At 36.4% G+C, this 14,529-nt stretch overlaps 1 protein-coding gene across 5 annotated transcripts in view; it reads right to left on the bottom strand.

Annotated features, from left to right (window-relative positions):
* actn1 (actinin, alpha 1) overlaps positions 1-14,529 on the bottom strand; it is a 94,389-nt gene that overhangs the window by 26,895 nt on the left and 52,965 nt on the right. For 3 of the 5 annotated variants that reach the window (XM_030126208.1, XM_030126211.1, XM_030126212.1), the window contains exons 5-8: positions 14,045-14,132; positions 6,052-6,130; positions 2,003-2,084; positions 155-240 (exon numbers count right to left, since the gene is read on the bottom strand). In XM_030126208.1, the coding sequence (XP_029982068.1) occupies positions 155-240; positions 2,003-2,084; positions 6,052-6,130; positions 14,045-14,132 (335 nt within the window). The remainder of the gene's footprint in view (positions 1-154; positions 241-2,002; positions 2,085-6,051; positions 6,131-14,044; positions 14,133-14,529) is intronic. The other 2 variants (XM_030126209.1, XM_030126213.1) reach the window with 1 other exon arrangement.

The raw sequence follows: 14,529 nt of genomic DNA, 5'->3' as shown, positions 1-14,529 counted from the left end.
GCGGAAAGTGAAGGAGAGTGACCCCTGCAGGTGGCGTTGCGCACTGCAGAGAAAGACGGAACACTGTTAGGAGAAACACATGAAAGTGGAGGCAAGGGAGGTAAGGGGTGAGGAAGAGGAGGAAGAGGAAGGTGGAACGCTGCATCCAGGATACCTTCTGGGCGCCGGAGAAGGCGTGGTAGAAGCTAGAGACGTAGGTCATGATAGCCTTCTCATCCGGACGGGCAGTGCCCACAATGTCTGCAGGGAAGAGAGGAGGTCAGGGAGGGGGTGGGGGACGGAGGGGGGTTAAGGCCGTTAAACAGAGCTCACATAAATGCAGAAACAGGAAGTAGACCAGGGGATTAGCACCTCACATAAATAATAACCAGAGAGGAAAGAAAAACACGATATGACTGTCCAGATGTGCCTGACTGAGGATTTCACTAAAACACAGAAAAACACATCAATTCTTATCTGTCTGTTACTACTTAGTGTCCAGCGGTCCGCACTGTGAAAATACTTAAGTATGAAAAAAAGCAGTCATTGTGCAGTAAAATGATCCCTTTTAGTGTTTTAGTGTAGTTTTACTCTTGTATGTGATATTTTTGGACTCATAGTACTGTCGATATTTTAGACTCAACTCATTCTTATAACTTTCCTTTAATTATGTGATGTTGAGCAATTTAATCTAGCAATGCATCAACCACAAATATGTTACAATCTTATGTGAGAATCATATATCTCTAAAAAGTCAACTGTTTTCACTTCAGGGCCAATTTACACCAAGTTGTAGCAAATCCTGCTGTGGTTTTAAAGAGTTTATTTAACTTATAAAGTAGGCGGAAATCAACACATTTGGAGATATGTCGTTTTCACTCGACTGGAAAGGAAGTGTAAGGAAGTAAAAAGTAGAATACTGTCCTCTGATAAGCAGTGGAGTGGAAATATTAAGTGGAAAAACTCATGTACATGTAAATTTGTACTTACAGTCACGGAAAAAAATGTTAGACCATCAAAAGTCATCAAAAACAATGGTTATGCAATCAAATACTAACACTTGTGTGTGTCATGTGACTAAAACAGACAGTACAATGCCATAGCTACTGATGTAAGAACTTAAGTGATTTTGGTTATTATCAAGAAAACATGGAAAATGGTTAGATATCAGCTCTGAAATTAAACTCTTATGAGCTATTGTTGTTGTTATCATTATATTTGTCCAAACAAATGAACCTTTAGTTGTACCAGGCATTAAAATGAACAAGAAATTGAAGAAAACAAGGAGTGGTCTAATAATTTTTTCTGCGACTCTAAGTGGAGTATATGTGTAATAGCACTTCCTCACATTCCATCACAGTGTCCACAAACCTTGAATGTTCTGAATGACGTCCAAAGGCTTCAGTTTATTTGTAAAGACTGGACTGTATGTTCACATTAAAACATGTGTGCCTCCCTGTGTGTGCACAGCTGCAACCAAAAATACACTCTCTCACAGTACTGGGATGTATCACGTTGTATATCCTTTTTTAATGTTTCAAAATGACGTTTTTTGTTTTAAATCATTTTGGTCAAAGTAGGCTGTGGCACCAGGAGTGAAAAAAAAAAAAAACAGAATCTGTAATTCACTTCAAACTGACTCTGGGCTGTCACTCAGGAACTTGATGCCAATTTTTGTTGCAATCTCTTCTTCTCTATTCTGTAATCACGTCATATTTATCGCATCAGATACAGAGGGAACCCTTGCAATTCAGCGGTGAACACTGGAGTGAGCAGGAATGTGAGAAATACGGCTCAAAACTGTTGAAGAGAGAATGTGCTGGGAGCTCTGCCCATTTTCACACCTCTGAACACCTGGCAAATAGCAGGTGTGGATGTCAAATTGTTGGTTATGAAACAAAAACAACAGCTTTTCATTACTTCATAGAATCATTTCTTAGACTGAGTATATTGGTCTGCTCCCCTTATCATCATCATCATCATCATCATCATCATCATCCTGTTCCTTTCCCTGCATCCTCACCTTCTGCGTCCAACATTTTGGGGATGTCCAGGTATTTCTCTGCCACGTCGAAGGCTGTGTTCAAGTTGGTCATCGGGTCATCCTGACAAAAACACATGGTCAACATGTCAGAACTGCAGCTCAGATGGTCATGTTTCTGACCTTTTTAACATATAGGGCCGGATCTACTAAGCTCCCATTTTGCATGTACTAATTTGCGTGTGCAATTTAGAATTTTGCTGAACCGCAGTTTGTGGATGATTTACTAAGATTGCTTGCACACATTACAACAAGTGCCAAGTCTTGGAGACCACCCTATTTAAATGAGGATTTTGCGTATGCTGCTGGAGACAATATCCTGTAGAAACTGCGCTGGGATAAGCTAGCACTGATGGGAACAGTGCGTTGAATGATCCAGATGCACGGAAATGTAAAGTTGGAGGAGTTTTGTCATAGAGGGTATTGCATGACTCATTCATTCATGTATTTTTCATTTTAAAGGTGGGGGGGGGGGGGGGCGGGGGTTAGATTGACTGTCAGGTGCACATAATTTTGTCACACTGTAGCCTAATGGTGCATATTTTTAATCACAATCATCAGGCGTGGAAAAGAGTCCTGTAAAGTGTGTGTGTGTGTGTGTGTGTGTGTGGGGGGGCATACGTCTCAATAATTTTTTCTTCCGTCACTCCAAAAATGTTCACACGAGGGTGAAAAATGCATTCTCTGCATCTCATTTCATCATTTCAATGTCTCCTATCCACAACCATGTGTGTGCAATTACGCATCCAAACTGTTTGCACCTCCTTTTGAGACATGTTAAATATAGACACAGTTTCTATGAGCAAAATTGCTTTCGGGTTTGATAAATCTTTTTGCATGTGCTAAATTAACATATTTACATTTTCTCCTCCCACCACATGCACAATTGCGTGCAAACGCCCCATTTTGCATATTCATTGTGGCAAATGTACTAAATGGATGCAGACGCACTATTTTGCACCTTTGAAAAATGCAATCCTTAGTGCACACTGTTAGTAAATCAGTTTGTAAATTTTTTTGCGAGTGCAATGAGTTTGCACACGTTTTAATACATGCAAACCTTTAGTAGATCCAGCCCACAGTGCGTAGTTGTAGTGGGGAAATAATCACTTCTGACTGATATAAACAAGTACAAAGTAAACCATATTTCTAAGCTTTAACTAAAAGACTTCTCCCAGTTACATTTTTAAGTGTTCTAGACTATGGAGACATTATTTACATGGATTCTGCTTTTTTATATGTTGTATTCTCTGGACTCTATATATATGTACATCATCCATTACCCATCACTCTGTAGTCCAGTGGTTCCCAACCTTTTTTGGCTCGTAACCCCATTTTAACATCACAAATTTTTGCCGACCCCAGACATTCAAAACGAAGACATTTTTTTTGCTAAAATTAATTTGTTTATGATCATGTAATAGTTTGCTATACTATGTTGCAAATAAACATTCATGTTAGACGACATTTAGTCTATATAATGTATACTATTATGGACGGAAGCAGAAAAGTCAGGTGGAGATTACTGCACAAAGTGAGAATTTGATTTTCCTTGGTCAGGATATGTACAGTCAGTCCAGCTTGGATTTACAAGGCTGACAATTAATACTGAACAAACAAGAACTCAAACTATGAATTATGAAAGAGCTGCAGCATCTGAAACTGACCACAATGAACATTTGAAAGATAAACAGAACCACAGTGCTTCAGTTTCAGCTTCAGAGTTTGTCATGTCTTTTATGGATTGGGATTGTCTCTCTCAACTCACCTCATATTTTTAATTAGTACATTTTTATTTTTATCTTTATTAATTATTAGAAATTTCAGGTGACCCCATTTGAATTCCAGGCGACCCCAAGGTTGTAAAATACTGCTGTAGTCCATGTATTATTTCTTGGCCTTCATTCAGCTTGAGGAGATATTAGTGGTACGTTTTTAGTCATAAAGCTCTACTTGGTAAACTCCTGTCTTTCTTGTGTAATTTTTTTATCACTTATCAATAACTGTTATAACTTTTTTTTTTTTCCAGATGACTTCTGCATACAGCTCCTGGGCTTTATAAAGAACATGATAGGGCATTTTAGCCTTGGCAAAACCTTCAGAATATGCAAAATATGCTACGACTTAATGATCTGAAGAGTGTAATTGCTATTCGTCAGCTGTATTTGGTCTAAAGTACCTTTCCTCCTCCTTTTCTTTGTTTACCAGTTGTTTTTATCTGTTGGTCTGTCATGTTTGTTACGTTTGATTTTATTAATGGGCTGCATCTCCCTCAAAGCAGAGATTCTATTCTAAATAGACATCATGGTTAAGTAAATTAAATAAACTGGTTTCATAAATTGTTTTACTTTTTTCTGTTAACAGCCCCACCTTATCCTGCTTATGAACTGACTGTCTCCCTCCCCTCAGGAAGAACTGTGACGCATCAAGGCCAGAACACCCAGGTTTCTTTCCCAAGGCCATAAGACAATCTACTAAACGCTGCTACGTATTCTACTGCTGTGATCAGACATATTCTTTTATCTGGTTTTATATGGCTGGACACGCTCAATCTCTGACACTGACACTTTTTAATCTTTATACTTTATTAGGAGTGCTTTTATGAATTCTACTGCTTCTATTGTTTCTTAGCTCAACATGCTGTTTTACCGGGAAATAAGTAAGTGATTTCTTTCCTCTCCTCTTCACTCCTATCCTATGATGTTCTTGCTTGGATTGACAATAGCGCCTCAGTGAATCCTTGAATTGCTACTTGCTAAGGTAACCAGGGTAGGGCTGTAATATGCATTCTTATTTCTTGGCTCATTTCACACCAACTCACCTCTACATCCTAGCGTGTGCCTGAATTATCCTGAAAAAAATCATGTGGAAACTTGCCCTACTACTTTGCACAATCTTAACACTCTTCTCCTATTTATCATCCGTATATGCTATGCCTCCAGCTGCTTATTTTCCACTGAAATGAACATGTAACAAGTGGTGCCAGGCACAACAAACCTCACCCCTCAAATGTATTGTAGCTAATTTTGGCATGGATCCAGCTGATGTCATCATGTCTATGCATGTGCTGATGTCAGCGTATCAATTGCACCTCTGTATGTGCCAAGTTTAAAGGAAATTGAAACAAAATTGATGTTTTTATAGACATTTGAAATTCCGCCCCTTATAAGTAAATGGAAGAAGAAAAAAAAATTAAAAATTCATAAAAAATTTTAACTTTGACCTACTTTTCCCAAAATCTAATCAGATCTATTCTGGGTCACTGGCAATCTATTACCCAAATTTGGTATGAATTCAACCAATAGTTTTGCTGCTATAGACATTTGAAATTTCACCCAATATAAGTAAATGTGAGAAAGAAAAAAAAATTAAAAATTCAGAAAAAACTTTAACTTTAACCTACTTTTCCCAAAAACTAACCACATGTATTCTGGGTCACTGGCAATCTATAAACCAAATGTGGTATGAATTCAACCAATAGTTTTGCTGCTACAGACATTTGAAATTTTGCCACTTATAAGTAAATGGAGAAAAAAAGATTTATAAAATTCGTAAAAAATGTTAACTTTCATGTATTTTTCCCAAAATGTAATCAGATCTATTCTGGGTCACTGGCAATCTAGAAACCCAATTTGGTATGAATTCAACCAATAGTTTTGCTGCTAGCGTGTTAACAACTAAAGAAACAAAGAAAGAAACAAGGTACAAAATTTGAACCAAAAACAGTACCCCTTGCCTTCCCTTCGGGGTGGGGTAATTAACTCCAAGGTTCATTTGCAATCAAGTTAATAAAAATAAACTTTAATTAGCAAAATGACAAATCTTTCATTTTCAGAACTTCCTATCCATATTCGTGCACCCACATTGTGATTTAATACAGCTCTGTTATCTAGCAGTTACTTGGTCTTGCACATACACATACATTTTTCCTGGTTTTGCATAAAAATAACCCACTCCATCAGCATTTCCACTTCACATTCTTGCCACCTAATGCATTTGTCTGTTTAGCTTACATCAGACAACACACTCACCTTGCGCAGTTTTCCATAGTCAATGAGCTCAGGACGGTGTCGATGAATGAGCGCGCAGAAACCCAAACCATCTTTCCAGCTGAGACAGAAACACAGAGAGAGAAAATGTTGTGATCAGGGTGAAAGTGAGGTGAAACCTAATAAGATGCATAAAAGCTAAAAGGAATTTGACTCCAATCTTTGATCCAGGCTATTCCTCTTCATCTGTTTGGATAATTAGTTTCATGTAACACACCCACATCCTCCCACCAGCACATGTGTTACTGTAACACGTCTGAAACTCTGCCACTATCAGACTGAAAGGGGGTGATGTGTTTTCCAATGGTCCATATGGTCAAAGTCGCCTTCAAACATGTTTCTGATGCTTCATATCATGACTTCAAAGTCGTAAATCCACACGTTACAATAGAAACATATCTATATCATATAAACACCAAATTACGCTATAAATTAGCAGAAATAAGACTTTAAATTAATCTGACGGTAAACGGGCTGAAACAAAGACAGCGACTATTTGAAGAAGAAAAAATGGAAAATGAGTCATTGTATTTTGGAGAAGTAAAACAAAATTGGTATTCACAGTTAGCTTTGAGGGACAGATCCTGGAACATGTTTAGAAAGGGAAAAAAAACCTCTTCGGATGCGTTTATACACTGAGCAGACATGGCACTAGGGTGCTGTTTTACTTCCAGAGTAATTTTCTTGGCAAGTAATCTCAGTGTGACTTACAGACTTACAGATGTGGTCTCATTTTTACAGAAATCTGCAGCCTTGTGGTTTCATTTAATTATAATCCGAGAAGTCTGCATCACAGGAATGAATGAAAAGTTTTACTGTTATTTTTTTCATTTACAGTACATCATCAAACTTTTGGAGATTTAAAACTGTGTATGTTTTTAATATTGAATATCATCTGTGCCTTGGTGCAGGTACTTTGTAAATCTGTGATGATTTAAGTTTTGGTTTTCATATTTTGGGAGCATTTTGAATCTGTATTTGATAGTAGACAACAAATAAATGATGATCAGGAAAAAAGAAAAGGGATTTGATGTCTGGGAAGCACATACACCTCATTGTGGGTAAAAGCTGTTTGTATTTTTTTATAGCTTTGTCAAAATATATTGTTAAAATTAAAGTTTCTAAATAGATCGGCTAGTATTGTCCTTTTTTTTTTTCCTAGAGAAGTGACGCATCCATAAATACTTGAACAACCTACGCAAATTCGTATATAACAGATAAAAAGCTGCTAAATTTAAAGCCCAGTACAATGTTCTTATATATTTTTAACTTGTCTTCAGTAGATAAGTGTACTTTCTAAATGCAGTGAGTCCTCCTCTCCACCTGCCAGGCAACAACTATATTTTACAAATATTACTTGCTATAAAATCCCCATGTAATAAAAAAACAAAAACAGAGATTTTCCAAGGATACTCATGTACCTGAAGCAGTGGTGTTTGAGTGACTCAGAAAAAACACAGCACTCCAATGGCTCTCATCTCTCGACTATCATCTCTAACAGAAAAACCACATCAAAGACTTGGCCCCTGTTCTGCCGGGCTGGGATCATCAGACCTCTCCTTTTACTTTCTCCTGAAATGACCTCACCTCCACCTTTCTTCTTGCCTCAGCTTTCATCCACCTCTGAGGATCACAGTGGTCTACCTTCAATAATTCAACATGCGTGGAGTCCATCTGTGATGTGGATTCAACCCTGCTAAACCCACTCTGGGCTGCAAGGATGGTGGACCAGACATGCCGTTTACACACAACAAGCACATAACTAGACATCTAAGACTCTATTACTGCCGCCTTTTTTCCTTCTCTGATGTTCTAAGTTATAAAACATATCAGTCCTAAACCTGTCTGCTCTCAGGCTGACTCAGTACAGCACCAGGACTCTGCTGTCATCTGTGCTGAATCAGGAGCTCCGACTGAAATTCTACATTTATATAATGCTGGTGGGCTCAAAACGTAACTTTTTATACACTAAATTAAACCAGACGAGCTGACAGTTATTTTTAATATGAAGCAGTGGCTCTAAAAATAATTGTAGAAGAGTTAGTAATTCAGTCACCAAAGCTGTGCCTTAGATTTAGCTTCTGTTAGCTTAAATGTGTTATAGTATTTCTAGTTTAAAATATTCAAACATATAATGCAAAAGTGTCATTTGAGTGTTTAGAGTAAGGATGTAATATTAAAGATAAATGATGATTCCCCATCATACCCACTGGATTAGAGATACTCTTTATTTTCTTAAACTGGAAAAAATCAGACTCTCTTTAATTGGCTGCTCCACTAAATTTGGGAAACTATGGGACCCATTTCTTCGATTGGTCAAGAAGACAGATCTTTCACTTACCCCTGACTGACACAAAGGTTGTCTTTGTTTATACTACTCCTGGTGTGAGGAGAATTGTGTGCCACTGCTCAGACTTGCGATGTGCTGATTGTAGTTTATTAATACCTGACTGATGTGATGGTGTTTATATTATTTTTATATTTTTGTTTGTTTGTTTGTTTTGTTTTTTGTTGTTGATTCTGTCCTAGTCCTACCTTTGTTTGTTTACGTATTCATTTATTTTATTTTATTTATTTTTTTTTTTTACTGTGGTTTTAGTATTATAAGAGTTGTTTGGGTATACATTAATACTTCAGTAATCACTCTCTTGATCTTTGGTTTTTTTTCAGAAAAATGTACAATTATCTCTTTGTAATTTTTCTGATACATTTGTATACATCTGCAAAACCCAATAAAAAAAGTTAAAAAAAAAAAAAAAAAAAAAAAAAAAAAGATAAATGATGATTTATTCACAGTCATGGGGCATTGTGTTACTGTGAATGTATGTGACCACTAGAGGGAGTAGTGAGTCAGTTCTCCGGTCTCCCCTGGCAATGAAAACTAACGCCAAGGTTGAGATGAGAATAATTTCAGAGTCAACAAAAGTGACAAAATGATACAAGAAAAAAAAAAAACAGAGGTATTATTTTCCCCACCGGACACAGCTCTAAATTAAAAGAACAGAGTTTGATTCTGAAATTGTGCCGTTTCTTCGACAAGTTTAATTATAAGGCCTATGATGGTGTAAAGCTCCTATATTATGTTGTTATATTTGCTGCTGTCTGTTGGTCCAAGGGTCAGACTAAACTGTGACAGTTCTGGCCATTTTGGGATGATCTGAAACAGATCTTTTGTGCAGCTACTGACAACAAAAACTGTACAGAAAATAGCTGATTGATGGTTTTATTTTGGCTGGTTTCTGTCTAAAAACAGAGCTAAGCTAATACCGCTAGAATGTAAACTATCGGCTGATGCTGCACATAAAGATTATATACAGTGTTACTTTGACTGAGTTTTTGTTTGATGGGTAAAATGTCCTGATAACAAAATATCAGTATAGAAAATGTGCTAAACACTTTATTTAGTGAAAGGCAGTCTGTGAAGACTAAGCATTTATTTGCATTTGTTGGTGGGTGTGGGTGCATTCTCACTGTTGATAGTTTGGAATAAAAAACTACATACAACCCCTTTAAAGCTTGGTTAATTCATGTAGGAATTTTTAGTTTCATAAAAACTTCATCATAGGTTCACTAACAATTATATCATTTTTTACAAAGTAGAACTACTTTTTCAAAGTTGCTTTAGTTAAACAAACCCAGTTTCCCCTTTGGTCCTGTAGTACAACTTCCAGTGTTTGTGTAGTTTGCAAAACTATACTTTCAAAGTATTTTCTCTAACATTGTGAGTAGTTGTGTGTCAGGACTGAGAATATGTATGAAGAAACACGATCATGTTAAATAGTTTAAGAATCTCAGCTTCTGAATACAGAATAAAAAAAGTGAGAGTTGACCACAGTCTGAACTGACTCATATTCACCAGTTTCTTTATATCGACTCCAGTGTGAATACTAAAGTCTACTAGAGTATACTAGAGTCTGTCTTGTACAGCTTAAGTTACAAGAGGATGTGTTTTGAAGCTCCATGTAACAAAACCTCTGAACTGACAAAAAACCACAAACTTTGGACTGTTTACTTTTGTCTGGAACCCCTGAAGCCAGTTTCACAAAAGTGTTTAGACAATAGTCTGTAGAGACAAACCACTTAGACTATGTGAGTTAGAAAACTTCACAAGACAGGCTTATTTCATGTCTGTGTAACCGGAGTTTTAACATCACACAAAGATTATCCATTATTCAGCACTAATGCAAATGTTATAACTCAAAAAAATCACCAAATATATAAAATTTAAGTAAAAAATACTAATAATAAACAGTGTTCTCTGCTTTCGCACACTGGGGTGTATCTGATAAAAGCTCTGAAACCAGTCACAGCCTCTCAAATGCAACACCACCATGACTTGAAAAAAGAATGCTCCATCTTGCAGCTTTATTAGACTTTCCTGTTTGAGGCACTAGAGGCACAACCACCATGAATCATGTGTAAAATGCATTGATGTATGTTTCATGCATGAAGGTGATCCATCCAGATAATCAACATTATTAACCCACAAAGACCCAGTGCTACTCTTGTGTCAGTTCCCAAATGAAATTTCCTCTATTTTTAACCTTTCTTAAGTGATTTATCACCATTCATTATAATACTATTTTTTGTATTTTGCATTTTATCAGTATAAATCAGGTATTTTCCTGTGTTCAATTTACAAGCCATGTAGATGTTTTTAAAAGCTCAGATTAAAGTTGAGGGTAATTATATGAAAAACAGAGAAAACTGCTGAAAAATTGACTTTATCAGTCAAATATATCATTAACAGAAGATTAAACAAGTGTCTACAACCGCTGTTATTCATCAAACTCTATTGGTTTTACTGGTGAATTAATGTTGTAGAAGATGACAGTGTTTCCATGTTCACTACGGAGCCTCTGAATGTCCAAATGTGTCATATCTGATGACCATGAAAATATGAATAACTGCATTTTATACCAATTATTTAGGATTATTAAACAGTTTAGATCAGTAGATGGTTTTGGTCGGTGATGGATGTTTGGGTCTTTATGGGTTAAACCAGTATGACTTATTACTGCTATCACCACTGATGGAAAGAACAGCAATAGTAAAGTATCACAAACACTGCTCAGTGTTAATCAAAGGTCAGAGCCATAGGACACTCATCATAGTCAGTGATAGAACTATGTCTTATTGAACAACACAAGATAAATCTGTTCCTTTTAACATAGTTTTATTTCTACTGTTACAGATCCAACTATAAGCCACACTCTACCTTCTGTTTTCATTTTTGATTGACCAGGAGTACTACTGATGCTAATGAACTCTATTCTTTAATAACCTTATAGTATTGTGGAAAGAATTACGCTAATTATGCCTCCAGTGTGACATTGAGCCGTGATTTCTGACCTGCCAAAACAATCCTGAGCACTAAAATGACTCAGCACACTCTTTGAACAACTTTCTACTCACATAAAGTGGTTATAAATAGAAATGAATTTTGTTTAAACAGAATTTGATGCCAAAAAAAATTTTGCGCCCTGACCCCGGGGCTAACTAAGACTGCTGTTTCCATGGTAACAGTCAGGAGCACCTGGGAAACGGTGGCACTGACTGACAAACTGGAGAAAAAGTCTGAGCGTTAATTGGTGATTTATGTATTTGTGGTTTGATGACACCGCAGAGCCACAGATGAGAAAAGGTTTTAGAAACCACGGTAACTGCAGAAGCTGGAAATACACAACACAGAGGCTGTCAATCATTTTTGTTTGTCCAAAGTTATTCCCCTGAGTCTGATGGAGGAGTTTTCAGAAGCACTAACCCTCGCCACATTAACACATTAAGCAGGTTTTACAGTGTTTTCTGATTGAGTAAACAGAGTTAAAAGGCTTGAAACTGTGACACTATCAACTGTATTTTTTTAAGAGTAAAAAAGTCTTAATTTTCCCATAATTAATGGAAAATTAGACCTCAGGGTGTGAACTACTTGGATGACAGGTGGGAGTTTTTATGAGTCCCTTTAATAAGTCATTGGCTCCTAGTCTTGCCATGCCTTTCTGTATCTTTATAACGTATCTGAGTAAAATTAGACTATTATCAATCTGTGATTCTTGCATAAGGATGATTCATCACTAATTCACTTTAGTAAACATACTGGCATGCTATTTTTACCACCACTATTGAAACTGGGCAAAATAACAAATTTCACTGAGACGATATTAACTCAGATCAGAAAAAAAAAAACAGACCTTCTTTTCATCATAAAAATGCAAGAGCAGAACATTTTTAAGTCTGCAAAAGAAAAAAGTTCTCCCTGCTCAGAGGTGGTAAATAAAGGTTAATAATAAATTACTTGATTTTCCTCCTTGGCTTTGCAGAACAGAAAACAAAATTGAGTGCGTTGTTCCACCAATAAAGTACTTTAAATGTTACTTGAATAACATATTTAAGAGAGACACTCAGCAGGCAGTGGTGGCAAATTTTCTTTTTTTTCACACTGTTATTGTCCATTATTATATCAACAGGAATAAAAAATAAAATGCTAAATTACTCAATAAATATCTGCTGTTTCTGGCAAATGAAGTTTAGTGAAAACTAAGTCAGGATTTTTTTTTTTTTTTTGCAACTCTCCTCCTTCTCTCCACCACCTCAGCTCTGTTATCTGGTCCAATAAACCCATATAGTTAAACTCTAAACCATCACCTCCTCACCTCCATCCATCTTCATCACACCCACACTGGTGGTGTCTAGGCTCTAGGGGAGTTTTCTCTACTGAATACATAATTGTAACTCCTGATCCACACCATGCCAAGGTCTAAACACATAAATCTGCTCCTTATTTATGATATTTCAACATAACTATGCGGCCAAAAAAAGGCTCTAGTGATTGATCTTAAAGTTTTGGATTGTTCACACACTGCAGCAACTAAACACACAGGGCTGGGCGATATGAGCCAAAAATCATATATTGATATTTTTTTGTGAAATGGCGATACATGATATATATCTCGATATATTATTTTTCCATAAAGTAATACCAAAAAGACAGTTCTAGGTCAAATTCACAGGTGCCCACTGCCATATAGGCACTTTTTAATTGATGGAAAGCAGCACAATATCAACACGTACATAAAAAAAGATTAAATAAATAAATAAGTATAAATGAAATGAAATTGTTCCACAACAAAATATGTGGAAAATAAAAAACATATCTTTAGAAACGTGGTACGCTACAGCCTTAGTTACGTTGCACCACTTGTCACCATTTCTGTCATAAGGGATGCCACGGGTGATGGAACGAGTATGGAACAAGGGATATGTTGTTTTTGTTTGTTGTCTAAAGTAATTAACAACCAAATAAACTACTTCTACTACTACGACTACTACATCTCCTTCTGACTCTGCTATTTAACCTCCTTTTACTAATACTAACTACAAATCAGCATCCAAACAGAATCTTGATATTTTTTTGTGAAATGGCGATACATGATATATATATCTATATATTATTTTTCCATAAAGTAAAACCAAAAAGACAGTTCTAGGTCAAATTCATGGGTGCCAACTGTCATATAGGCACTTTTTAATTGATGGAAAGCAGCACAATATCAACATGCATGTAAGAAAAGAATAAATAAATAAATAAGTAAGTAAGTAAGTAAGTAAGTAAGTAAGTAAGTAAGTAAGTAAGTATAAATGAAATGAAATTGTTCCACAACAAAATATGTGGAAAATAAAAAAAACATATCTTTAAAAACGTGGTACGCTACAGCCTTAGTTATGTTGCACCACTTGTCACTATGTCTCTCATTAGGGATGCCAAGAGTGATGGAACAAGTATGGAACAAGGGATATGTTGTTTTTGTTTGTTGTTTAAAGTAATTAACAACCGAATAAACTACTTCTGCTACTACTGCCACATCTCCTTCTGACTCTGCTATTTAACCACCTTTCACTAATACTAACTACAAATCAGCATCCAAGCAGAATAACCTTTTACAGTGCTGATCGTGTTTCATCCCCACAGTCTTACCTGATATGAAAGTTTTGGATGTTGACATTCTTGTACGGTGCAGTCTTCCTCTGGCACCACAACAGCAGCCCCTCTTTGGCAGATGTCTCTGCGATTGGAGAAAAAAAAAAAAAAAACTAAACTAAACTCAGGCTTTTACTTTGACTGACTCCCCACTAATCCCTGTTTAGTGGTGGATTAAGTGAAGGTGAAGTGAATGGGAAGCATGTTTAATTGCTCAGATGTTTCATGCTCTCTTGTTTACAATGGAAGCAGGGAGGCGTCTGGTGTGGTGATAAACCCAAACAGTCCAGTAAAATGTTCAAATACAGGCTACGCAACACAATTTTTAGAATGGACGTATCAAGGCTGATCACTTGTGACATTTAAATTGGATTACAGATTAAGTGCATTACATACGTTAACCAAACAGGAGGATATCGTAAACATTTACATCTCCATAGGAAAAGAACAGCCTCTGAAACATTCATATTTAAATGAACGTG

The sequence above is a fragment of the Sphaeramia orbicularis genome, chromosome 22 (genome assembly GCF_902148855.1).
Source record: "Sphaeramia orbicularis chromosome 22, fSphaOr1.1, whole genome shotgun sequence".
NCBI classification, from domain to species: domain Eukaryota; kingdom Metazoa; phylum Chordata; class Actinopteri; order Kurtiformes; family Apogonidae; genus Sphaeramia; species Sphaeramia orbicularis.
Note: the sequence above shows the minus strand (reverse complement) of the source record. Positions and strands in the feature narration are given on the sequence as shown.